General features: G+C 36.4%; 1 protein-coding gene across 1 annotated transcript in view; it reads right to left on the bottom strand.

The window, feature by feature from the left end:
- Positions 1-8,824: 8,824 nt before the first annotated feature.
- DSG4 (desmoglein 4) overlaps positions 8,825-26,173 on the bottom strand; it is a 41,804-nt gene continuing 24,455 nt past the window's right edge. Inside the window, exons 9-16 of the mRNA XM_072732126.1 lie at positions 24,642-24,913; positions 23,166-23,305; positions 20,629-20,856; positions 18,055-18,360; positions 15,441-15,580; positions 15,225-15,288; positions 13,726-13,934; positions 8,825-10,952 (exon numbers count right to left, since the gene is read on the bottom strand). Coding sequence (XP_072588227.1) covers positions 10,185-10,952; positions 13,726-13,934; positions 15,225-15,288; positions 15,441-15,580; positions 18,055-18,360; positions 20,629-20,856; positions 23,166-23,305; positions 24,642-24,913 — 2,127 coding nt within the window. The 3' untranslated portion in view covers positions 8,825-10,184. The remainder of the gene's footprint in view (positions 10,953-13,725; positions 13,935-15,224; positions 15,289-15,440; positions 15,581-18,054; positions 18,361-20,628; positions 20,857-23,165; positions 23,306-24,641; positions 24,914-26,173) is intronic.

The following is a 26,173-nucleotide window of genomic DNA, read 5'->3' as shown; positions in this document are numbered from 1 at the left end:
ATGTAAATTCCCTAAGTTAAGGAAGTCAGATGAGAAACATTGATTTGAAATTGTGGAAATGAAAAACATGAGGAACAGGTTAGTACTTGAAATCCACACATTGTGGAAGATTAGTCATAGTTAAATATATTCTGGACAGTGTAAGAAAATCTCATTTTTTTGAAATTAAGAACAAATATAAGTAGTAAGTGTCATTTCAGGATGGGATCTACAATCATCATGTCAGATCATGTTCTATCTTTACTGGGTGTAATTTTTTTCCTCTAAAGCATGTATTTAAATTTAAAGATCTTTCTTGGTGGATGGTGAACTTAGTTCTAGCAACCAGCCTATAGGCTATACTTGGGAGATGCCAGCCAGTGTGGCATTGTGGTTTAGGTTTTCTCATACTTTTTGGGGGAAGAGATTTTTTTTCAGGGTTCAAATTGTTAGACAATATTGGGTTCTTTTTAGAAAAAATTATAGCCCATAACTTTGGTTCTAGGATCATACTATACATCAATCAGGGCTGAACACATAGATATGTTGTCTTCACTTGAGAAAAAAGAGTAAGTTTTAGGACCACCAAAAATAACTTGGGATAATTTCTTTTAAAGATTTTATTTAGTTATTCATGAGACACACAGAGAGAGGCACAGACACAGGCAGAGAGAGAAGCAGGCTCCGTTCTATGCAGGAAGCCTGACGTGGGATTCGATCCTGGGTCCCCAGGACCACATCCTGGACTGAAGGCGGTGCTCAACCACTGAGCCACCTGGGCTGCCCTGAGATAATTTTTTTTAAGTAATCTCCGTGTCCAGTGTGGAGCCAAACACAGGGCGTGAACTCATGACACTGAGATCAAGAGCTGAGCTGAAATCAAGAGTCGGATGCTTAACCGATTGAGCCACCCAGGTGCCCCTCACCTAGGATAATTTAAGCCTTGAGAACAAGGGATATTTATCCAAATATTTCTGTATAATGCTGGCATCCTTACAGATGAAAATATAAGCATCATAACTCAATGATAAATCTATTAGGCACATGGTCTCCATCAGAGTACTGGAAGGGAAACTGGAACCCTAGAAGTAAAAAAATATACACTACTGCTTTGGTTATTGCACTTTGGGGTATAGGGTGTTTTCAGGAATATCTAGGGCTATCTTGTTAATAAGTGTTGTATATAATATACAAATTCTTAAATACATGCATAGTTTTGGCCCAGAAATTTCAATTTCAATGGAAATAATGTAAAGTGCATGTGAAGTCCCACATCATTTTTTATAATATAAAAAGAATGAAGGAAACCTCCGTGTTCATTCATAGCTTGAATATCCCTTAAAATACTTTTATTAAGAATTTCAAATAGGGGCACCTGAGTGTTGCAGTGGGTTGAGCACCTGACTGTTGGTTTCAGCTCAGGTCATGATCTTAAGATTGTGAGATCAAGCCCTGCATTAGGCTCTGCACTCAGTGGGGAGTTTGCTTGAGATTCTCTCCTTCTGCCCTTCCCTCCATGTGCTATCTATCTCAAATAGATACATAAAATCTTTTTTTTTTAAAAAAAGGCTCTTCCTCTCTCCTTGTCCCTCCCTCTCTTTAAAAATAAATAAATAAATAAACTTTAAATATAAAAAATAGGCACAAACCTTTATATATAATAATCTCAAGTTTAAAATGATATGCAACAAATAAGCGTGTTAGAAAAGGATGTAGAAACAATGTTTAACAGTCATGAACTTGGGTTTCTTGGGCGGTAATCTATCAGCTAAAGGGTAACTGGGAAAGTGTTAATTGAAAGGAAAATTATCATGGTGTTAACAGTAGTTGTTTCTGGGTAATGGTATATGATTCCCATTACCTTTCTATATTTTCACAATAACTACACAGCAGTTTTACACTAGAAAAATAATGAAAGCTGCATGAATAGCAAAAATAAAAAGCAAAAACCCTTAAAATCTTAACACTGATTTGTTTCAAAATTTTTCGTTCCTCACCTTTATAAATGTAGAAAGCATATTATTCTTGAGGTGAAAGATTGGGTCTTAGCATCCATTTTCTGCTCCTTTAGCAGATAGTCCTTCAGGGAGAGTACTACTATTTCAAGGGCATTTACTGGGCTTGGTGGCTTTAGGTTACAGTGCCATCTTTGGGACATGACTGGTATAACTGGTTGCCACCATTTATTGATGATGTAAAATACACATTTTTTTTTTAAAGATTTTATTCATTTCTTAGAAAGTGAGTGAGTGAGAGCGAGAGAGGGAGAGAAAGCAAGCACCAGTCAGGGGAGAGGCAGAAGGAGAGGGAGAAGCAGACTCCTTGATGAGCAGGGAGCCCGATGTGGACTCCTGATCATGACCTGAAGCTGAAGGCAGTTGCTTAACTGACTGAGCCACCCAGGTTCCCAACAATTGTTTTTAAGATTTATTTATTTTGGAAAGAGAGGAGTAAGGGGAAGGATAGAGGGAGAGGGAGAGAGAGAGAAAGAGAGAGAGAGATCTTCAGCAGACTCTCCACTGAGCATGGAGCCTGATGAGGGGCTCAATCCCAAGACCTTAAGATCATGACCTGAGCCAAAATCAAGAGATGGATAATTGACCGACTGGGCCACTCAGGTGTCACATGAAATACACAATTATAATATCATTTTGTGACATGGGCAGTTAATCGGTCCAATATCCCAAAGATTATGATGAGTTGATGAAACTCAAATCATTCCCTCACTGCCTTGGTTCATTGGAACAGCTTCCTGGCTGGCTGATCTTATCAATAGCCTCATGCCCCATCTGTACCAGAGCAAACGTTACAAGTGATTTAAAATTCACTATTCTTTAAATATTTCAGTGGTTCTCTTTAACTTTTAGATTAAAATGAGAATTCCTTAGCATGTCATTATATTTAGGCTTCTGACTTCTTATCTATACTACCATCTTCCTTCATTCCCCAGCCTTAACAAACTACTTCTAGTTTTCAGAAGAGCTAATCTCTTTTTCCATGTCCCCTGTTTCTCTGCTTCTTTCCTATTCTTTCCAGTTTTGAGGGCCCTTCCCATTTCTTCATCTGGCATTTTCTCCTGGGTTCTTCCAGGCTCAGCTGAAAGGTCATTTTGCCTCAGAAGCGCTTCCCACTTGCCTGGATGCCCCCAGTCTTCCCCCATAGTACTCACTTATTCTCTTGGGTAACGGTTGTCAAATCATTTTAACTCTACTTCTTCCTGCATTGGACTGTGAGACAAGGACCTTAGTTTACCTCTCTACTCCTAGCAATGAGCTCACAGGTAGATAGTGAAATGATCAAAAACCATTTAATTCATGAATGAATGAATGAGCTTTGGAACTAGGTCACAGTAGTTCCCATAATTTTTCTTTTCCTCAGTTTTATCCATCTAGGAAGACAGATCATAAGTGGATTAAAGAAGAACATGTTTGAAAAGCAATTAGTGTAATCCTTTGCATAATAATAAATAAATATTTGGTTTTTTATTCTTCTCTCTTTAAATACCTATCTAGTTTCATATTCCCCACACCTGGTGGCTCATGTCTCCCTGATACCAAAGTCCCCACCCAGTCAGTGCCTCCTGTGTATTTAAATACATAATGAAGAATTCCCAGGCAACCGGTGTTTATGCTGATTGCATGTGTGCTCTGTGACTTTTGTACCAACACCTCACCATCACTCACTACACATATTCACTATCTCCTTATTAAGCACACAGTCAACATCTCTCTTACATTTAGCTTAGTCATCTTACTAATCACAGAGAAACTCAACTCTATGGATTTCTAACCCATAACCAGGATTTCTAACCCTGGTCCTCTTTTTAATAAAATATTTTCAATGCTATGAGTTGATCTTTTAGGCCAACAACAATAAATACAGGTAGTCTTCAACTTTCACTTGTTTCACTTTTATTCAACTAACTTTGTCTACATTACGTATTGGCACCCTTACCTTGCACAATTCTGCCTGCATGTGAGCTAATGAACAAGCACTTTGCACTAGCACATGATGCATGCCTGCCGGCAGTTCTGTTCCGAACAATTGCTATCTTAATCTATAAAAGAGAATTTATTTTTGTAATTATTAGAAGGGTTTTATTGCCTTTTCCTTTATTATTTTTTAAAATGATAAGATACCTCACAGTCTTGTTTATTCAGTTTCTTAGCAGTTCACAAAAGTGCAGGCAAACCCCACTAGGGATTCCTTCCCAGTGTGAACTCTGTCTTCAGTTTTACCGTTATTTCAAGTCAGCTGAAATAGAATTTATTTATTTATTTAAGATTTATTTTACTTTTTAGAGAGAGAGAGAGACAGAGCATGCATGCGTGTACGTGCAAGGTTAAGGGAGAAGCAGAGAGAGAAGCAGTGAAAAACCCAAGCAGACTCTGCAGTGAGTGCTGAGCCCCACAAGGGACTTGATCTTGTGACTTGAGATCATGACCTAGGGTGAAACTGGGAGTTGGAGGCTTAACTGACTGAGCAACCCAGGGACCCCTTAAATAAGCTGAAATAGAATTTAAGGAAGCTGTCTTAGCAACTTAATTTTCATTATTTGCATTTAATAATTAGTCCCTGTTTAAAAATTGTAACAACCATTTAGATATTGTAACATTCAAGAAATTATACCATTTGACAATAAGTGACAATAAGTGTTGGCTTTCTGGGAATTTTTCCCATGAAAATGTAAGCGTAATTTTTAGGCTTCATTTATTTGGTTTTCATGGTTGTTTTGATAAAAGGAAAGAACCTTTATCTTAATACTGAGACCTGTATTTTTCCTGCTGTCAGGCTTTATCACACACACACACACACACACACACACACACACACACACACATTTTGTTACCAACCTTATATAGAAGAAATGGTATTTTTTTTTTAGAAGAAATGGTATTAAAAGAGAAAAAGCCCACAATCAATGGCTCTAATGAAAGGTAATCTTATTATCAACTGTCTCTCAAATTCGCAGAAATTTTAACTGTCTTCTGAAGTGTTTATCTTGCATAAAAATCACTTTCTCTGTGACATTTTACAATTTATTTTATTCAGCTATAACAATTTCTTTCAAAGACACATGAGATTTTCTCTTTCTTTCTTTCTTTCTTTCTTTCTTTCTTTCTTTTTTTCTTTCTTTCTTTTTCTTCTTTCTTTCTTTTCTTTCTTTTTCTTTTTTTTTTGATTTTGTTTGTTTATTTATGAAAGACCCAGAGAGAGAGGCAGAGGCATAGGCAGAGGGAGAAGCAGGCTCCCTGGAGGGAGCCTGATGTGGGACTCGATCCCAGGACCCAAAAGATAGATTTCTCCTGGAATTGTCTTTGTGAGTTATATACTTCCATTTTCTTGCTAAAGGCAGCATTTATACAAGCTTTTCAAAAGTCATTCAAAGGGCTGCTACCTAGAGGTAATGCTATTAAACTGCAGATACTTCCTTTTGAGTCCCTGAAAGAATTGTACTATATTCTTCACTTCTAAAATTAATGAGTGGGTGCTATGTGCTAGATATTCTTTTAACAGTGGAGAAAAGCGGTGTCCTTTCTCAAGGAACTCATAGGCTGGCAGGCATAGGAAAAATAGTGTGTTAACAGAAGTAAAGGAGAGCTAGCTAAGCCAGCAGCTTGAGGGCAGTGAAAGAGATATCAGGAAATGCTCTCAAGAAGTGGCAATGCTTGAAGTGAGTGTTGAAGGGTAAGTAGGAAAAAGCTAAGTAGATGAGAAGAGCAAAGAGTGTTCCAGGTTAAGGAACCAGGGAGGGGCAGAGTGATGGAGGTATGAGAAAGCATGCCCTATTCTAGGAACTGCAAATAGTCCATACATGTGACTTAAAGTGAAAAAAAAGGAAGAAGAAGGTCAAAGGCATTCAAAATGTAGAAAAACTTTGATTGACTTATTGGAGTCACCTTAGACCACCCAACATATACCTGCTCATCACAGTGGTGATCTAAGATCTCTGAGACTTTGGGGTCAACAAGCTTACCTTGGAATATTGTCTTTTTGGAAGATCCTTGGCTCTCTGGCCTCAAGAGTGTCTCTGTGTTCAATAGCACACCAACTGTCATGAAGACTCCTAATGGCTGCCTCCGTTGCATCTCATAAAATAAGACCTGGCCATTTAGCAGCACACAAAATTTCACTTGTTCCTCATTTTATAACAAGTTAAGACCAAACCCCTAATGGGATTCAAGATTCTCTACCATTTGCCTTTCTCCCTAATCTTTTGAATGAAATCAAAAGCATTTGAAGATTAAGAATAAGAATAGGCCATCCTGGGTTTGAATTTTAACTCTGCTACTCACTTAAGCTCTAATACAAAAATAACAACGCTTTAGTATCTTCATGTGTGACTTGGATATCAGTCATACCCAGTGTTGTTTTATGAACTCAATAGGATAATATATTCTAAGAAATTAGAACAGTAAGCGTCATATAAAATGGCTGACTATGTAATAAGTTTATAATGCCTATTTTGTTTCAGACATTTCTTATTATATTTAATTTGACCACTTAATATTCTTTGAATATATCCTATGTTTTTAGTTTTTATACCTTTGGAATCCCTGTCAGACACAATTCTGCTTGGTCTAGCTCAGATCTCACCCTTCAAGAAGTCTTCCTCAATTCCCCTTATTGAAATTCACTATTCTTTTCTTATTTCAACAGAAATTGATGCCTCTGGTAGGGGAACAATAATGATAATTTTATTGAATTTAAATCCAGTGGGAGAAAGAGGATATTTAATTCTGTAATTTATACAATGTCTGGAATAATTTTTGGAATTTATTCAGGAGATTTGTTAGTTTATAGTGAGCATTTACTAAGAAAATAATGATTTTATTGAGAAATTTTACCATTGGTGAGTAAATGAATTATTCTGAATTCCAATTTACAAGTGAATCCATGCTCCTGTATTATACCCACATGATAGAGACAATAATCACCCAGGAACATGATGGGAAGAGGTTTTCTGGGTGTGTGTTTGTGTGTAGAACACTACATACACCAAAGAGAAAATGAAACATTTATTTCTTTTATCATATTTTTATTGGAGAAACATATAAAACATTATTACATTTGGTAATATATTGCCATCAGAAATATCTAATCCAAAAGGAAATTTTTTCCAATAATTTTTTTCTGAAACAAGTTTGTAAATAATGTTTTTTTTTTAAAAATATTTTATTCATATGAAGGAGAGAGCATGAGCAGGGGTAGGGGCAGAGAGAGAGGGAAAAGCAGACTCCTCGCTGAGCAGGTAGCCTGACTCTGGGCTCCATTCCCAGGAGCCTGGATCAGGACCTGAGCCAAAGGCAGATACTTAGCCAACTGAGCCACCCAGGTGCCCCTGTAAATACTCTGTGTTCTTGTCTTCCTTTCCCTTTACCTAATCAGGCAGTTCTAATAGAACCTATTTTTACATTTGATAATGACTTCCCTTCAGGTAATTGCAAGCAGCAAGATATATGGTTCAAACTATATGTTATTATACTTATTAATTAAATATCATTTCTTGAACTTATGGGTTCATTTTCAAATTTTAACATCAATGCTGTATCATCTTTATATCCTAGATAAATCAATACCCTAACTCTTCAGCAGGGCAAGGGAGATCTTACTTATGTTTTCTATTTTATTTGGGATAATATTTTAATAATACACCAATTTTGGAGCCTTATGTCATATGTGAATGATACAGACCATCTTGGAATGATGGAGGAGTTCCTTCTCACTGATAATATTGAGAGAGAAAATGAAATGGTTCTGGTCTTGTTTCCATGGACAGTATAAGGGAAAACAGCCACCAGAGATAGATTTCCTCTTTTGGAAGCACCATTAAATCTTTGTGTATTGATAGAAAAGTTTATAGAGAAATTTTCATAGCCTTCTCACAAGTGGTATCAGTTAAACTTTTAGTACTATTTTCTTCATCATTTCTCAAATCTCATATTGTTTTCAGTTTTAAATCCATTAGCACCTTACATTTAATTATTCACCAGTTTTTTCATAATTTGAAAAATTATTAGCGCCATAGAATGCAGAATTCAAGAGAGAACTATCCACATCAGGAAATGCCATGGCACTGAATGCATGCAAGGTGTTACATGGCTGGTTTGTTGACTATTAAAATGACCATGGTATTAATATGCTCCTTAGCTACCCTATGAATTCATCAAATTATAGAGTTATGAAATGTAGCAGAATCTTGGTTGTGAATAACCACAGTAAGGAATGACTATAATAACTGGTAATACATGTAGCTTGGAAAAGATGAGAAAACATGTAAATAATCTTCTGGCGTCATACCGTTTCAGCTGTTCTGCACTTAAACGTCACAAAACCGGGATCCCTGGGTGGCGCAGTGGTTTAGCGCCTGCCTTTGGCCCAGGGCGCGATCCTGGAGACCCGGGATTGAGTCCCACGTCGGGCTCCTGGTGCATGGAACCTGCTTCTCCCTCTGCCTATGACTCTGCCTCTCTCTCTCTCTGTGACTATCATAAAAAAAAAAAAAAAAAAAAAAAAAAAAAAAAAGTCACAAAACCTTTTTTTTTCTTTTTTCTTTTGAGAGATACTTTTTCTTCCAATTAGGAAATAACAAAGACTATGCAATGGGCCAAACTTGATCTCCATGTCTGATGTAGTTATAATATTGAAACATGGGCCAGAGTACCTGAGAAATGGCTATAAGATTTTGTTCCACAACTAGCAAGTTGTAGTCACTTTACCTCTCTGGTTCTAGATTCCTTTTCTGTAAAATGAGAGAATTGGGCAAGAGATTATGGGAGATGCTCCAAATTCTAGACTAGTTTTATTTATAAAGGAACAAATTAAACAAGAAGCACTACAGTTATTTCCTTCCAAAAGGAATAAGCCCTGAAAATAAGTTTATTTCATTTACATTATTTTATGAGTCACATTATAGTTGCTACTATATAGTTTACATATTTTACAGAATTAAATAAAATTATCTGGCTAGAACTTCTTTCTCTTAAGCCCACTTTATACCTACTAAAAGCAAGCAATCTGTGTATGTGTTTCTGTTTTATTCATTCAACATAATATAGCAGTGTTAAAAAGAGAAACACAACTTGGTAATGGACTTAAATATTTTGTTAATTATTCTTGGCAGGAACTCAAAGCTGTATCCCCAGAGTTTTAAGGGTACAGATGAGTTAGAAGTTCTAGAAGACGGGTAAATCATGTTTGTCTTCTTCACGTATTTATTCACAGAGACAAGACCAGCACTCAACACATAGTAGCTTCTGAGTAAATATTGTTGAATATATGCATAACCAGAGAGGTACTTTGGAGAATACCTGATCGCTAAATGAAAGCTCTATGACTTGGGTCAACAAAATGGAGTAAACCATATTTAATATGGTTTTCTGACATAATTAGGAAGAATAGAGAAAACATTCTAAGAAGGAAATACTTTAATGCTTTCCCTAAGAACTGTTTGTACTCTATCGTTGTCATAATTCTTTTTACTATCATAAATTAATTTACAGTTACTGATATAAATCAATAAAGTGCAATAAAAATTCATCCATATTGATTAATGTATATATGCATATCTATATATATGTAATTCTTTTCAGTGAACTATTTTCAGTAATGCACTCAGCTGTCAAACTCTTTCCCTGTATTATATTAGTTATGCCCTAAATATTGCATATCTTGAGAAACTATTGAAGAGACAAATGATTTCAGGCTGCTAATGATAGATGCTCTATTGTCCTTTCCAACCTTCTTTCAGAAATGTACACTTCATTCAGTTTTTCAATTAAAATTTTTTAACAGAAATATTTCTCAAAAGATAAATATGACTGGTAATTGTAGTCATGACTTCTTTTGCAACCTCCAAGAACAAGGGCATCTTGGCTTGTATGACTAGTCCTACAGACCTGAAGATCTCTAAGATTCACCTTATGAGTTATGTGCTATTTATTAGACGGTATCAAAGGAAATAAAAGATTTTAAGTTTTTGGCACATTATTTAAAACCAGAAAGAATTATAAAAGGCTTATCTAAAGTGCTTAGCCATATTCACCACCCCCCGCAAAAGACATATTCAAAGAGTAGCATTGATCTTAGAATATCTGAATATTTGTTGGCTATTAAAATGTTAAATATAATACATTTATACCTTTAATGGATATGTGGGTGATTACAAAGTACAAGGTCTCCGTATAGAGTATTGACCAAAAGCACTATTGTTGGGAGTAATGTATGTTACTATACCGTGTTACTCTGTGTCGAGATGTCATTGGGGATGTGGAACCAGTGGTTTGGCTTATATGAACGTTGGGACTCACCATTTGTGTCACTTGAATTTCTGGCCCTACCAAAATACCTCCACTCATTACGGGTCCCATACAGCCATCAGTCATGGTACTGCTGTTCATGTCAGGCATACCAGGACTAGATAGCACTCTCTCAGTGTAGATTACATTGTGTGCGCTGGCTAGCTCAGCTGGTACACAGATATTCCCTTGGACATCATAAACAGGTGCCATCACTGTTTCAGTCACTACAACATTGGGTGCAAGCTGAGGATCAATAACAATTGTAGTGGGTTGCATACATTGGTCAGCAGTTGAGTATGTCTCGGTCACTACGATATCCCCATGGATTATGGGCTCAGGTATTGCCATTTCTGCCTGGAATTCAGCCTCTGAGAGGGTCATTCCTGAAGAATCATTAACAAAATAATTAGGCCCCAGCAAAGGCAGGTCGGTACTGATAGGTATACAGGCCTGCTGTGAAGGAAATGGCTCAATTTCTGTGTCTAAGCAGATTTCAGCCAGAGTCCTGAATTTTGGATCTAAAGTTTCCATGCAGCTTTCATCCAAATCATCCACAATCCAGCTGCAGCAACCAATGGAGCCAACAGGAGACCCTACTCCCTCGTGGTCATAGATGAGTAAGCAGTCATTTGCTGGCCGACCTTCATCTTCATCTGCATAAACATATGCTTTCTAAAATTAGAAGAAAAATAGGAAATTAGAAGCCTCTTTTCCCTTAAGATAACCAAAGAATAATAATAATGCTTTAGAGATGTCAGATTTGAGAAGACTTTAATGGAATGAACTGAAGAAAAACTGATGATTTTTTTTTGCTCTATTTCTAAATAATCGGGATTTTATTTTTATTTATTTTTATTTTTTCAATAATTGGAATTTTTAAAGGAGATCAGTATTCATTAATAGTGAATAGAACTTGAATAAATGTGAACTGCTCTTATTTGAAAGCTAACATAATAATTTCTACATTTTATTCAGATTTTGACAATCTGGATTTATCAAAGACGAGGTTTTAGTCTTTTGGATTTATAGTCTTTTGTTTCTCTGACATGGTCTAGAAATAACAAAATATATTTAGTTATGTTCAACACGTTATTTACTTAAGGAGAGAAATTTTATCAACTTAGAATAAAAGCATGTATGAAGATGTCAGTATCTTTAAGCTCCAGAGACTTATGTTCGAATGTTCAGTGGTTTTATGTGAACTAGGTGAAGAGAGCCAAGCTGACTTTGGAGTTAGGTTGACAGCAAAAAAACACTAGGATGATACCTACTATGATTTTCAAATTATTTTTAATGACAGCCCCTTGATTTTTATTTTTATTTTTTTTTATTTATTTATGATAGTCACAGAGAGAGAGAGAGAGGCAGAGACACAGGCAGAGGGAGAAGCAGGCTCCATGCACCGGGAGCCTGATGTGGGATTCGATCCCGGTTCTCCAGGATCGCGCCCTGGGCCAAAGGCAGGCGCCAAACCGCTGCGCCACCCAGGGATCCCATGACAGCCCCTTTAAATGAAATCTTAGGTAGGAGCCCTCTATGTAGAAGAGATGAAAGAGAACTTCTCTGAAGAGGTGAGGTGGCTGCCAGTTTTCTCCCCAATTTCCCTCAGCTGCCATGGCCCTTGTTGGGTTCCATGAAATCCCACAGGACCTGGTATAATATTAGCTCCTTTCTATGTTATAAATAAGGTAGCCGAAGGCCCAGAGAGAGTGAATGGAATGCCCGAGACTCAAATAATTGTAGAAGGCTACCTGAAATTCAACTATCCTTTTTATACTACATCATGCTCCTTACCCTCTGGTCTGTACTAGACTCTAAATTCTAGCATTAGAAAGAAATGATTTTAAGTCTTGAAATCAATTCTTCATGAGTTTGGTATTACCTTAGAACTTTGCTGTTTAATATTTTTAAGTCGACACCTTAGTAAGAGAATAATCCCCTCTTGCCTGGGGCACAAGTTGGCTGTAGGGGTGGTGGTGTTGGTGGTGTAAAACAGAAAAAAAGAAGCACTGCACTCTTCTGCAGGTTTCACCTAGTAGAGGGAGAGGCTGCATCTCATGACCTCTGAAATCTAGGGCCATTTTTAAAGTGTAGAGCTGATATGTTTGGGGAAGGATGAGCCTCAGTGCTCACAGAGAAAGGAGAACACGTTTTGAATTTATTTGACCTATCAGGCACCAATTGTAACCAAAGGAAAGAATGCCCAGTGCAATTTTGACATTAATGGTAAAGCTCTTTTATTATTAGTGTGATTTTTATGAATGATTTGTTAAATAAAATTTCTGTGACATTTCTATGATACATATATAATTTGTGCCCATATATCGAGTGTACTCAGTGATAGTAGTCACTCATTTAAATAATCGATGCTATTCATGGATAGTCTGCAGTAGTATTTGTAATCACCAATTTTAAGAAATAGCTTAGAATTACAACAACATCCTTAGCATTTTTGTTTTGTTTTGTTTTGTTAAGAGCTATGGTAAAATTCATGTATTACCATATAGGGAGTAAAATGGGCTAGTTGAACTCTAAGATGAAATGGATTTCTAGTTAAATCAAATAAACATACTAAATAGAGATCCACAGGGGATTTATTTACTCTTTGTGCTACTCGGTTAGGCCAATCCAATGCCTATGGAGCTTTCTTTGGAATACTCATAGACCCATGATCCCTTCTCTAACTGGGGGACACATATCCTTGGTGATGGGAGAATAGGAGACAGGGGTTCTGGATCTTGATCTATCAGCAAATCATGGCAGTGCTCTGTTCCTGAGTTACCATTCTCTTCCTTCCCCAGTCCTGGCTTTAATTTCTTTTTTTTCTCTTTTCTATTGGAGGTACTTGCAAGGCAGGAAGGACACCATAAGGAGAGGACATGGATACACATTTTTTTTTTTCTTCTTGATCAGAATCCTCCTGTTTTGCTGCTGCTATGGGAAACAAAGTGGGAAAACCAGAAGGAAACAGAAGACAGAAAAATAGGAAAAGAGAAGTAGGGAACAATGAGGGATGCTAGCCTTTTCCACAATATTAAAATAGAGTATGTCAGTTGAATACGAAATGTTTTTGGCTGCATTGCCTTTCTGTATTTTAAGGAGAAATGAAATACTTCTTATTCAGGATGGGGATAGACTTGAGAATAACTGAATATATTTCAGAAGAACCTGTTGGGACGCCTGGGTGGCTTAGCAGTTGAGCATCTGCCTTTGGCTCAGGGTGTGATCCTGGAGTTCCAGGATCAAGTTCTGCATCAGCCCCCCCCCCCCCACGTGCCCCCCCCCCCCCCACCGCAGGGAGCCTGCTTCTCCCTCTGTTTATGTCTTTGCCTCTTTTTGTATCTCTCATGAATAAAAAAGTAAAATCTTAAAAAAAAAAAAGAATCTGCTGAATGTTATCATTCAGTCCAAAATTATTTTGTGGGGCCATGTGCAGGGGGATTACCTCAGAGAAATAACTGTCCAAGAAAGCCATGTTCAGGCCCATATCTGCATATTCCCACTGAGTTCCTATAGTGGAACTCCTCCTCCGCCGCGCTCCTGCTGCATCTTCGATGGCCAGACCGGCAGCTGTCCCCAGCCCCGTGTTGAGTTCCACTCCTGACACACCCCCTTCAACTGTTCCTCCACCGGCGTAGGTGTTAGTGTAGATTTCTGAAAGGAGAGAGTGTTTGGGAAACAGTGCTTGAGGGGTCTGCACAGATCATTCATGTAAAACACTGCCAGCCACTGTCTGCTGTGTCACACCACCACCACCACACAACATGAGTAGGTTCTGGAAAGCAAGGCTGGGAGCCATCCAAATTCTACCCAGTCTCAGGCTTGCCAATAAAAGTAAGTAAGTGGTACAGAGGGAGCCAGCTTTTCGCACGTGGCCCCACATTTGCACAAGCTTCTCCCCTAGACTCAGGTGGAGAACTAGCCAAGAGGAGCAGGACCTCTGCCTCTGCTGCTTGGGCAGGTCAGAGAGGGCTTGCACCCATCCAGGAACCCGCCACTGCAAGGCCAGCAGAAACAGGCACAGTCCTCATTCACCCCAACACTAGAGGGACAGCTGGCTTTTAGAGGAGTGGCCAGCCACCTTAGGCTCTTTGCATCCAGGGTCCAGTTTGGGACACTAAGGAGCCACTGCTGAGAAATCTCATGTCTGCTCTAGAACTGGGCAACCTCTCTATATTGTTCAGTCATTGCTCACTAGCTGGGTATTTTTTATAGTATTCCTAGATGTACATAGAACTGATAAACTAGGAGAATATAAGGCTGGTGAGGCAAATGCATGTGTGGATTTAAGAAAATTCTTCAATGTATATTAGAAGAATATATTTGCTGCTTTTTCTTTTCTCTTATTATTTTTTTTGAAAAGCTTGTGTTACAAATAATAGCTACAGTAGCACTCTGTGTAAGGCTATTCTTATAGTCTTAGAATATACTATTCTAAAGTATATTTTGTGATACATATTTTATATGTATTTGTATGCATGTATATTTTGTGATATATTTATTCACATACCACACATACACATATAAAACATAAATTATATAATATATAATACATTATATAGCATACATAATATGTGTATATTTGTGTGTGTCACTCTTCACAATGATACTTTGAAGTAGGTACTATCATAACCTCATTTTCAAAGATAAGGAAATTGAGGCCCAGGGAGTTTAAGTGCTGGCCCAAGGACATAACTGGGAATCAAACTCAAATATTCTGGTTCTAGAGTTTGCCTTTTTAATTGCTGCACCATACTGCACTGCCTATAGTTTAAGAAAAAGAGAATGCTGATTTCAAACGTAACTTTTCCTCTCATTATAATCTCCTCCAAAAAGTTTGGCAGGTATACTGTTTATTTAAAAAAATTACTTTTACATGAAATTTATCTGGTTGGATAATTTTGCAAATTTCAAAAAGAAAAACAGATTTTAGTGTCCACTGACCAGAAGAATCTATACGATCCTGGGTATTAGAGGCTGTCATTGGTACACATATATTTGACACATCCTGAAAAGAAAGAAAAATATTTTTTAAATAAATGCTTTATGTTAAACATATAAAAATTGACATACTTTTATTTTTATGTCTCATGTAATTGTCAAGACATGCATAATCCCATTGAAACCCCACACTTCTCTGGAACATGACAGTCCACTCACCCTGTCCTCAGGATGGGCCCCTTCGATTCTCCAAGACTGCATCACTCCATCACCTCCCTCTGGCACAGGAGCAAACCTCGTCCCCAGGCCTTCAGGCTGTCTTCGTTTGCAGCAACACATGAGCAGCAAGAGTGGTGACACTACCCAAGAAAGTAGAAAGAGAGTTAACACATATTGCTCAATTTAGGAAGTCATTAAAAGTATCCTTTTTTGAAAAATGCAGCATTCTATTTAGAACCAAAGGGATAAATATAAATGTAGGAAAGCATTTCCTAAAGGATTGAATATACACACCCATGTTTATGAATATGAAATCACCAAATCATAGACTTTGAATGCTGGGCTGAAAGGAATTTGAGATCACATAATCAGGGTTTTTTACTGATAGATCAGGAAAATAAGATGCAGATCCAGGATTCAAATCCAGTTTTCTGATTCCTAGTCCCCCATGTACACACATATAATTGTCTTTGTATGTATATGTGTTTGCTAGCCTATATATACATATGAATAAATATATTCTTATCCTCAAGAGTATGTGTATTTGTAGGTACCTGGATATGGTATATACATACACATAGACTGTCTCTGTGTATATGTGTGTGTGTGTGTGTGTGTGTGTATACATTTGCGTATCCATATAAAAACCAATATATACAAACCCATGTAACCAAACATCACGTATATATTTATAAGTTAAGTGCATAATCAGTGTATGTTATCAAAAAGATTGAATACAAATTTCAGCTATAGGACCTAGAAATAGGTCTCTTCTACTCTTATATTTACACTTAAAATCAACTAGATATCACCCACTAAATTTAATTGAGCCATTTATATTTATTTTAAGATTTTGTCTATAAACTATAATGAAAAATTTACCTCAATTCTACACTTTAATCCATAAATATAGACATTTCTTAAGTTTTCTAAGATTCTAGAATACACTCAGTTTAGTTCTTTGGGTCCACTCTAGTTGATTTTTTTTATACTCTTCTAATTCCCTAGTGTAACATGCATTCCACTGAGTTAATTAGAGGTATGGAAGAAAATAACAAACCTGCTAAATAGGACTTTTATTGATTTCATTGAAGTAGTTAATCTCACTCAGAGCAAACATCAGAAGTCTTAAATGAAGGCCCTTTGAGAAAATGTTTTGGGCAGGGATCCCTCCTCTCACCATAACACTGCTTCTCCTCCTCCATAACACAGCATGGTTTTCTCCAGTGAAAACAAATAATCGACTAAAAGGGTATACCCTTTCTATTCTACAATCAACTTAACAACTCTTCTGCTTTCTTGGCCTGGTTAAGGAAGAGTCATGAAATTCTGAGTGCTAGTCCACTGAGAATGCAGCTGATTCTGTTTATTTTTTTATTTTTTTATTTTTTTATACATGAACTGCACATTAGCTTCACCAGACATGCCACAACTTGGTGTCATCTTGAGTACTTCTGCTTGAACATGATTAATTTTAAAGGTCTTCAGTGATTCCAATGTGCAGGTAGGATTGAGAACCGCTGGCTTAAAGGCAAGCTGACACCTTGACTCATTTGCTATTGTCATGTTCTGGGAAAATATCTCTAGTATCATTATGATAATCACTCGTGATATTGATATAATCCTAAAAATTCATATTGTTTTAAGAAGGAAAGTCTCCCCCAAACTCATTTGTTATTTTTTCATTCCTCAAAGTGATAATGTTTCAGTGTGTACTTATCCATTGTAACATATTAATATTATATTTTGAAGGATTTAGTCATCTTTGATTTTAGAATTCAATTTTTGATTTCCACAAACTCTAAGTATTGCAGGGGAAGCCTAAAATGTATTAGTCTTCTGAGGATCTACATGCTTTAAAAAATGGTATGGGGAGAGGAGGATTCTTTTTGCAGTGTTTGCTTAGGGACCTCACCATTCCTATGACCATGGTTTTAGTTGCAAACACTTCTATCAAGAGTCTAGAGGCAAATTTTCTCTTCTAGGCTTTCTCCCCACTTCCTATTATACTAGAGTGAAGAGGTCACCTGATCCTATACATCCTCACTGATTTCTCAACTGTGGACTGAAGCCCAGAATGTTTGGCTTATCATGAACTTTCCTGCTTTATGGCTCCTAGCTTACCTTTTAGCTTATCTACTTCCTGAGTGTCCAATGCCTTTCCATCCCTCTCCTTGTTTATGTTTGTGTTATTCCTTTCAGATTTCCCCAGATACCATCCTCCTTCTAAGAAAATCTTTAGCTTTTAGGGCCTGGGCCGAAGCCAGTTTCTATATGAAGACTACCAACCTTCCCACTTGGACTTGAATTGCTTCTACCTTTCTTTCCAGCACTTTGCTGAAATTCTCATGATGGGATTTACTCTATGTTTTGCTACATTATACTTAGACATTTGCTTGTGTTTTTCATTTTTTATGACCCTCCCTAACTCTAGTTATCATTATTGAACAAGTATATGCTCTAATTGGTTCCACTGTTTTTTTCCCCAAATTCCTGCAAGAATTGCTATAGCTACCAAAAGGAAATGGCCAAACAAATTTAGTCACACCTGTGAGCCTAGTTACATTCTTATTTTGAAGAATGGCTGAAAAGAGGGATTCAATCCAGTACTTACAAAGTAGTAGTAGGACTCCCAGAGCGATCATGCCAATCCCTGTTGGTCCGAGACCAACATTTGAACTCCCAAGTTGGTCATCAGTGACAGACCCGTATATATCGCTGGTAACTGAGCTGCCGTCCCCTGTGTTGATTCCCGTGGTACTAAAGTACAAGCATATGTGGTCGTTGTCACAATCACAGGCTTCTAACACCACAATCTGTGGCAATTCACATGCTCGGTTATAGCTGTCCTTCACGATGATTGGGATTTGGTAGAGCATGGGACTTAAACGCTGCTTAGCTGTCAGGATTGCGAAGGTAGCTGAAAAAGAAGAGAGGAAAGAAAAAATAAATGGAAATTCCTTTTGGGTGACCCTTCTTAATACCCAAGACTAACCTAGGGCTTGGTTTTTCCATGTTCCCCTAGTCATACAGCACTCTACACTTTTTTTTTTTTTTAAAGATTTTATTTATTTATTCTTGAGAGATAGAAGGAGAGACAGCGCCAGAGACACAGGCAGAGAGAGAAGCAGGCTCCATGCACCGGGAGCCCGACGTGGGATTCGATCCCGGGTCTCCAGGATCGCGCCTGGGCCAAAGGCAGGCGCCAAACCGCTGCGCCACCCAGGGATCCCCACTTTTTTTTTTTTAATGTTTATAATGAATTGTCCAATACTTCTTCCTGCTGAATTGTTATTTTTCTGAAGCAGGCTGGGACCCTGTTGCTATTTTCTGGACCAACAATATTTGGCATGTTGTAGGCAGTCAATAACTATTTGTCCAATGAATGAAGAATTATCGAGCTGCAAGGAAATACTAGAAATCTTCTATTTAGGATTACAGTTTGCAAATACCTCCTTAAGACACTTGATTATCTCTTATTCAAAGTTGCTGTTGTATCATTTAAATTTAAATTATTCGAATAACTATTATTTTCCTAATTCTTTGTGCTACCATTGCCTATTGATTTGCCTAGAAACTATAGCTTAATACATAGCTTGAAATTTATTTACAGACCCAAGGGTTTAGAGATTATTAAGTTTATACCTAAATCATGAATATTAATTGATTAATCTATAACGTGCCATAATTATAAATATTATGGTTTATTAATTTCATTTAACTATGTAATAAGCCAACTGTGTCTAATAAAATGCACCTGTGCACAAGGCAAGAGTTGAATAACATCTGTGATGCCATAGCACATTAGGTGAAAGTTTATTCTGTTCTTTAACACCAACATTGAAACAGGACCCTAGGAATATTTTTTCCAGTGTGATTATATTTTTATTGGCAAATCTATAATTTGAATACCTTTATGAACCTCCACATTGAACCTTTTTAAAAATGTTTTTACTCATAATATCTAGGATCTTAATGAGGAAAGGTCATTGGCAGTTGTTATTTAAGAATGGGATATTAGGCTTTATAAGAAGTGTGAATTCAAAGTTGTTTTGATTTTAATGGAGTTACTTTAATGTGCTTAGTGTTTTAAAATATTAAAGTGGTTTTGTGGAAAAGAGCCAAAAGTTTTATTATGAAAACAAGTTGCCTAATTTCCTCTTTTTATTAAGTGCTTAAGTGTGGCTCTTTTTTTTTTCTTTTTGGCATCATTTTAGCATTTCTTCATTCTGTGAGTGGAGAACCTCAGTGGTCTTGGAGAGATGGCAAGTATTTCCTCTCACCTTGGGCTCTGAGGTTGGATCTCCATCCCATCACCCTCTAAAAATCTTTTATTGTTGCCTCAAGTGAATATGAAATTAGAGAGCTATTGTAACCCAAATCAGGTCCTCTTATAGCATTTTATTTTCTATTAAACATTTAACATCTCTGGGAAGTAGAACCTAAGTATGTAAAACATTATGTAGTCTGATATTTACTCTCAGTACTTTCAGGCATTCATTTTTACAAAGCAGTGGTTAGCACAAGCGCATATACTACCTGGAGATCTTACTCTTTAAATACTATGGCTTATGTGTTTCTTTGTATCTAAAAGCTTCACATAATTCTAATTTTAATGCTGTATGTACTACATCTTAATAATGTGTACTACTGTTTGCTTAACCATTCTTTTCATTTTGAGCAATTTGGATTTAAATTTTTACCTTTAGGAAAAGTTTAAACTTATCACTCTTTCTAAAAAGAATTTCATTGATCTTATGTGTACCCGAGCAGAAAATATGTAGATATGGGATACTTGAGTTTCAGAAATTTTTAAGTGATTTGCCTGAAATAATTCAGAATAGGGGAATTATGACATATGGTGAGTTAGTCAAGGGTTCTGTTTATTTCAAACTGACCAAATATTGGTTTAGTACCCCATGTATATAAAATGGTAAACTGATATTTATATATTACTATTTGTAATTGTGTATAAAAAATTACCGATAAAACTTTTTAAATTTTATTTCAGTTTAAGAATTTTCCAAATATCCTAAGTGTTAATATGAGAGATTTTTCTCATTTACTATGAATATGGTGTAGAATCACAGAAACAGAGATAGAAAGTATTGTTACATGTCTTGCCTAAGTATTTAGTAATTGCTTTTGCTTTTGGCCTTGAAGATGAACAAGTTTGCATTTCACTTACCATTTTTTGGTTTGATATCCCATAAGTCTGCTGTCCCTGGTGGCTGATCAACAACACAGAAGGTATAGGGAGACCCATAATTATGATCACTAATGTCTCTTGCAGAGATAAGGATCGATGGAGAGTCAATGCATATGTATTCACTTTCAGCAAAAACAACTGGACAATAATCATTGACATCAGGGACTTCGATACATATGGTTCCTGTTGCTGTTTTCCCAGAGCCATCTGAAACAGCAGAGCATCATAGGTATTGGGGTACATGGTGTGAGGCAAAAAATTCTTATATTCCATAATGATGCCACAACATAGAGGAATAGCATGAGTAACTCCTGAGGTGGTGCATGATGGGTTCCTGCTTATTTCAGTGACCCAAAGCCACTCTTGCCTTTGCTCACTACCTTCCAGCCACACTGGCTTCTTTTTAGTTCTTGGAACAAGTTTCTTCCTAACCCAGGACTCTTGTGCACACTATTCATCCTTCCCAAAATGTTTTTCATCTCAATTTCATTCAGCCAACTCCTACACATCCCAGTATGCAAAAGTAAATGTCATTCAGAGAAGCCTCACAGCTTTCTGTTCCTCTCCTGTCCCCATGAACGAGACTCCCCGCCAGCCTATAGCCTTCGATTTGGATGCTTATTGAGCTCTGTGCTTGTAGGAAAATAGCCACAGTTGAAATGAAATGATTATTTGTATATTTTTTCTTTCCGTTTTGCTATGTTTTTTTTTTTTAATTTAAATGCCATCCCTTGGATGCTATTTCTCTGTGAAACGGCACTTCTGAAAACAAACAGAAATCTATTAAATTTTTTCCTAACCTACTTGAAACAAATTTTGGCTTAATATAGTTTATGAGAATGGGCAGAGGACCAAGAAATAGGAATCTGGGCTTTTAGTTCACTTTTCCATCTGGATGGCTTATACCTGTGCAGATACTCTGCATAGGTACATAAACAATAGCCCTTGTTTTTAGTTTGCTGTTAAACATTTTGGTAGTTATTTCCTCCCTCTTTATTCACTTGATGACTAATTTTTATTCTAGTTTCTTTTTTCTTTCTTTCTTTCTTTCTTTCTTTCTTTCTTTCTTTCTTTCTTCTTTCTTTCTTTCTTTCTTCTTTCTTCTTTCTTTCTTTTTTTTCAAAGTGATAGGAGTTTATTAAGCAGAGACATGGAAAAAGCTCTCAGGAGTGAGAGGGGTCCCAAGAGCATTGCCCTTTATTCTAGTTTCTGAAGATATTCACATATGAACAGTGTGCAAACATAGGCATTGATCAATAGGATTAGAATCCATTATAGGAAAAGGTTTTCTAGAATACTGATAATAAATAAGACTATAGTATTTTTATAACAGACCCAGCTGTTAAAAGTGACACTCCCAGGATGAAGAACAGAATGTATGGACCATAATTACTTGGGTATTATCATGGTTTCTTTTTAAATCTTATACTGCCACTTTATCTTTTTCTTTGGCTACTGTAAGGCCCAGTTATAAATAATATAAACCTATAGTATCTATCTGCTATTCGGTATACATCTGGAACACCTGTTTTTTCTCTTCTTTCCTGGATCCTGACCTTTTGCTATATATTTTTTTTTTTCCTGTAGTAGCTGGTTTCCTAGATACTGTTCAGAGAATGGTTAACTATTGATAAATAACTTCTTGTTGCACTCACCAAGAAGAATCCTTAATGGATTTTCCCACATGAGAAGCAGCTCAGTTACAAGTTCAGTGCATCTGCACTTTGGGCTTTTAATTTGGATCTTATATCTTTAATTTGCTCTTTCTATCTTGTGCTTTATACTTTGGACAACATGTCCACTTAAGCTGCACTTACATAGGCCTCTCATTGTAGCTCAGTGTTAGTGGTTGTAAAATAACTATACTCTTGGGTGGCTCAGTCCATTAAGCATCTGACTCTTGGTTTTGGCTCAGGTCATGATCTCAGAGTCCTGAGATGGAGCCCTACCTGGGACTCCAAGCTCAGCGCGGAGACTGCTTGTCCCTCTCTGTTGGCTCGTCCCCCACCCCCACGGGCTTACACGTGTGCTCCCCTCTCTCTCTCATAAATAAATAAATAATGTTTTTTAAAAAATCCTTAAACTAGCCCTTGTCTTTGGGAGACACTGCTTTCCGATAGGTCATCTCCAGATGAACTTTGTGTATACCTCGTTAGCACTTCCTTTACATAAACATTTCTAACACACTCTGAAAGTTGGATTAATCATCTCAAGAAATGAGGCCATAAGCAGAAACTGAGTTTTACTTATAGACATAACCTTTTATGCTTTCTGCTGTATATCACATAAAGTTCTTTTTTGGAAGTAGGTAAAATAAATTATGATTTAAATGTAAATTATGGTTATGAGTGTACTGAGTTCAGTTCTTAATCTAGGGTATTTAGAACTCTCTATAAGTTTTGCATACAGATACACTACATGATATATTTTGAGTCAATCTAATATCTATATTAAAATCATATTTATATTTAATGAAACAATAATTTTATTAAAATATTGAAAAGAAATTTTCTTACCATCTACAGCCAGGATCTCTGCTGTGTATATCCCATTGGTAATATATTTTGACTTCTTATCAAATTCCCTAGAAAATTTTATCTCACCAGTCCTTGAATCTACTTTTAACCAGCTGCCTGCATCATGTCCTATGACATACCTGTTGTGAAATAAATAAGTTCATCATTTGCTCATATGAAAGTTTATAATTTTAAGTTACATACAATGTATTAAACATAAATATGGTGCTTGTATGTAAAAAACCAAGTGATAATTGCCTTGATTTATAAAATGTATATATATCAATAAAATTTTAGTGTTGAACATAGTAAACACAGGTTCACAACAGTGTTTTAAAATTTCATAATTCTTACTCTTCTAGTTCTTACTCTAATTGTTAGTAAAATGTATGAGTCTCTTTAAGGTTTATTTATTATAGCAATACCTACTGAGGGAATATCCTTTATTCATTTTCACATGTGATGTACTTTGTTTTTCCTAGATTTTAAGGCATATTAGTTTTAGGGTACTTCACTGGTAGACTGTTAGGGTTATGGTGTTATATTAATATAATATAATATAATATAATATAATATAATATAATATAATATAATATAAATACAATTGATTCAAAGTGCTTGACCTTAGTGGAAGAAGATCTAGCCTCTGTAGCATGCGCAATTTCAAGTGTCCAAAGCACTTATCTGACACATCCTTTTCCTCTATCCCATACTGATAGTCTTCATGATTTTTGTTGTCAATTTGTTAGCCTATTAAGTAATCAAAACTGTTGCTATTAAAGTAATTTGCAAGTCAATAGACTGTTCACTCCAAAAATATTAGGAGGAGGAAGAGAGATAAGCAAAGGATGTAGAGAATGCTTACATATTTCACTAGAGTAAATTTCTAGAGTATATTGTAATTAAATGTAATTCATGTATAATCTGTCTACCTAGTGCCCCTAATGCCTTTCTATTTCTCCAATTCTGACTTCCTTTATACTCAAATTTCTGGAACACCTGTGTTTTGGCTTCTTCTGTTATCTTTTTTCTTCCTCTTAAAATTAAGCTGGTGGTTGAAATTAGCTCCAAAGTCATTAGATAACACAGGTGTTAAGGAAACAAGCAGTGATTCATCTTTTATGTCTCACAGTTTACAAAACAGCTTAGTCAGCCTGGGGTCAGGGTGGTAACAAATGGCCACAAAAGATTAGAGAGACTCATAGAGTCTCTTAGGTAGCCCTTTGACCTTATTCTTTCTCTCTGGACACAATGACCTTTGTAACCAGTTGGAGGCCATATTGCCTCTAAACTACTATTAAAATCTTGGAAAAATGTCAGTGCTACAAAAATGTTTTAAAACAAGCAAATGAACAAGAGAAGCAAAGCAAAACTCAAAAAGCATTTCAACTCACATAGTCTAGCAGATTCTATATGAGCTAACACTGGACCAAACTGCATTTTATCACTTTGACATGAGCATAGTATTTGTGGTACCTGACATTTGTGGCAGGATTTCCCGTGTCCAAGTCTATTGCCGTATATGTGCCAAGCACATAATTCAATAAGGAATTTCCTCTTATCCCTTCCCGTATACTGAAAATCATAGAATTTGGATGAAATGCAGGTCCTTCTTTCACATTAACAACCTGAATTCTCACAGGGGTTGAGTGCATTTGGAATCGAGAGGCAACTGAGTGGTGAAATTCAGCTTGGTTTTTAACTCCGATACCAAGATGAATATTAGGCATTTGTTCATAATCCAGCATCTGAAATGATAGAAAGTAAAAAACTCTAAAACAGCGAAAGGACTCTCTTTTGATAGACTAAGTAGCCATGATAGGAAATCAACACACTATAGTAAAGTCATGGAGCTATGTAATTCAGATTTTGAATTGATAAAACTTTTATTACTGCATCAGATACCTCGGACATGTTGTTCCCTTTATCTCATGGCCTAATCAGGTATATACGTCATTTAGGCCTGTGACTTAAGTTGGACTCCAATCCTGGAGTTTCAAACTTCTTATATAATAACTGTGAAGTCAAAAATGATCTCTTTCCAAATGAGAAAAATAAAAAATAAATTTAGAATGAAATAAAAAGGGGTTTACAACTGGTGAATGAATAAATAGGACTCAGGTTTTCTTTGTAGAATCCACATCTGAGAATCTCTTAAAATCAGCAGAATAAAGGAGCCAATATGTGTGATGTAATTGAAGGTGTAATTTTATTAAAAAATGATGCAAACAACTTCTAAAGGAAAATTCATGATTATTATACATAGTTAGAAACTATAATTTAGTTGTGTTGGGTCTAGTGGATTAAAAGATTTTTTTCACAGGCCTCATTCAAATAAGTAAATACGTCTCCTGGAGAAAAGTCACCTTTGAAATGGGTTCTTTGGATAAAAGGTGAATGAAATCTTTTGATCCAGAATGATTGATGTGGTGACTTGAAAGGTCACCACCAAAAATTCAGCACAGAGCTGACTGTGAACAGTGTACTAAAAAATGGATTTTCAATTGGAAGAGAGTTCCCTCTTGTACAACACATGAAAAAATAGTTGTGGAAAAAAGGAGTCCTGGACAAAGTCTGGTTAGAAGTGTTCTGGAAGCTAATGTAAGGATCACTTGGATCACATTTACCAACAACAGAAGTCAGGATAGCAGTGCCATCAGCAAGACCCTGGGGTAAATCTCTGCTTCCCAAGGAAATTCTGTGACATCATAAATATTTTCCCAGTCAATTTTTGTTAATTTCTTTGTAAGAGCTAATAAGATACAAGTATTCACAGGAATTCAATTGCATCCTTATTTAGGGCCAACTCAACATGATTTCCTTAGATTTCAGCTCAAATCCTTCAGGTTTGGGTTTTGGTTTTTTTTATCTGTCCTCCTCCTGGTCCACACAATGCCTTGCACAGAGCTGACTATGAATGATGTACTCAAAAATAGATTTTCAATCAGAAGAAACCCCTCTCTTATAACTCAGTTTTTATTTTTTAGAACTCCATTGCTGTTTTTAAA

This window comes from Vulpes vulpes, chromosome 13, assembly GCF_048418805.1.
Source record: "Vulpes vulpes isolate BD-2025 chromosome 13, VulVul3, whole genome shotgun sequence".
Classification (NCBI taxonomy): Eukaryota; Metazoa; Chordata; class Mammalia; order Carnivora; family Canidae; genus Vulpes; species Vulpes vulpes.
The sequence above is the reverse complement of the archived record's forward strand: the minus strand, read 5'-3'. Positions and strand labels throughout refer to the sequence as shown.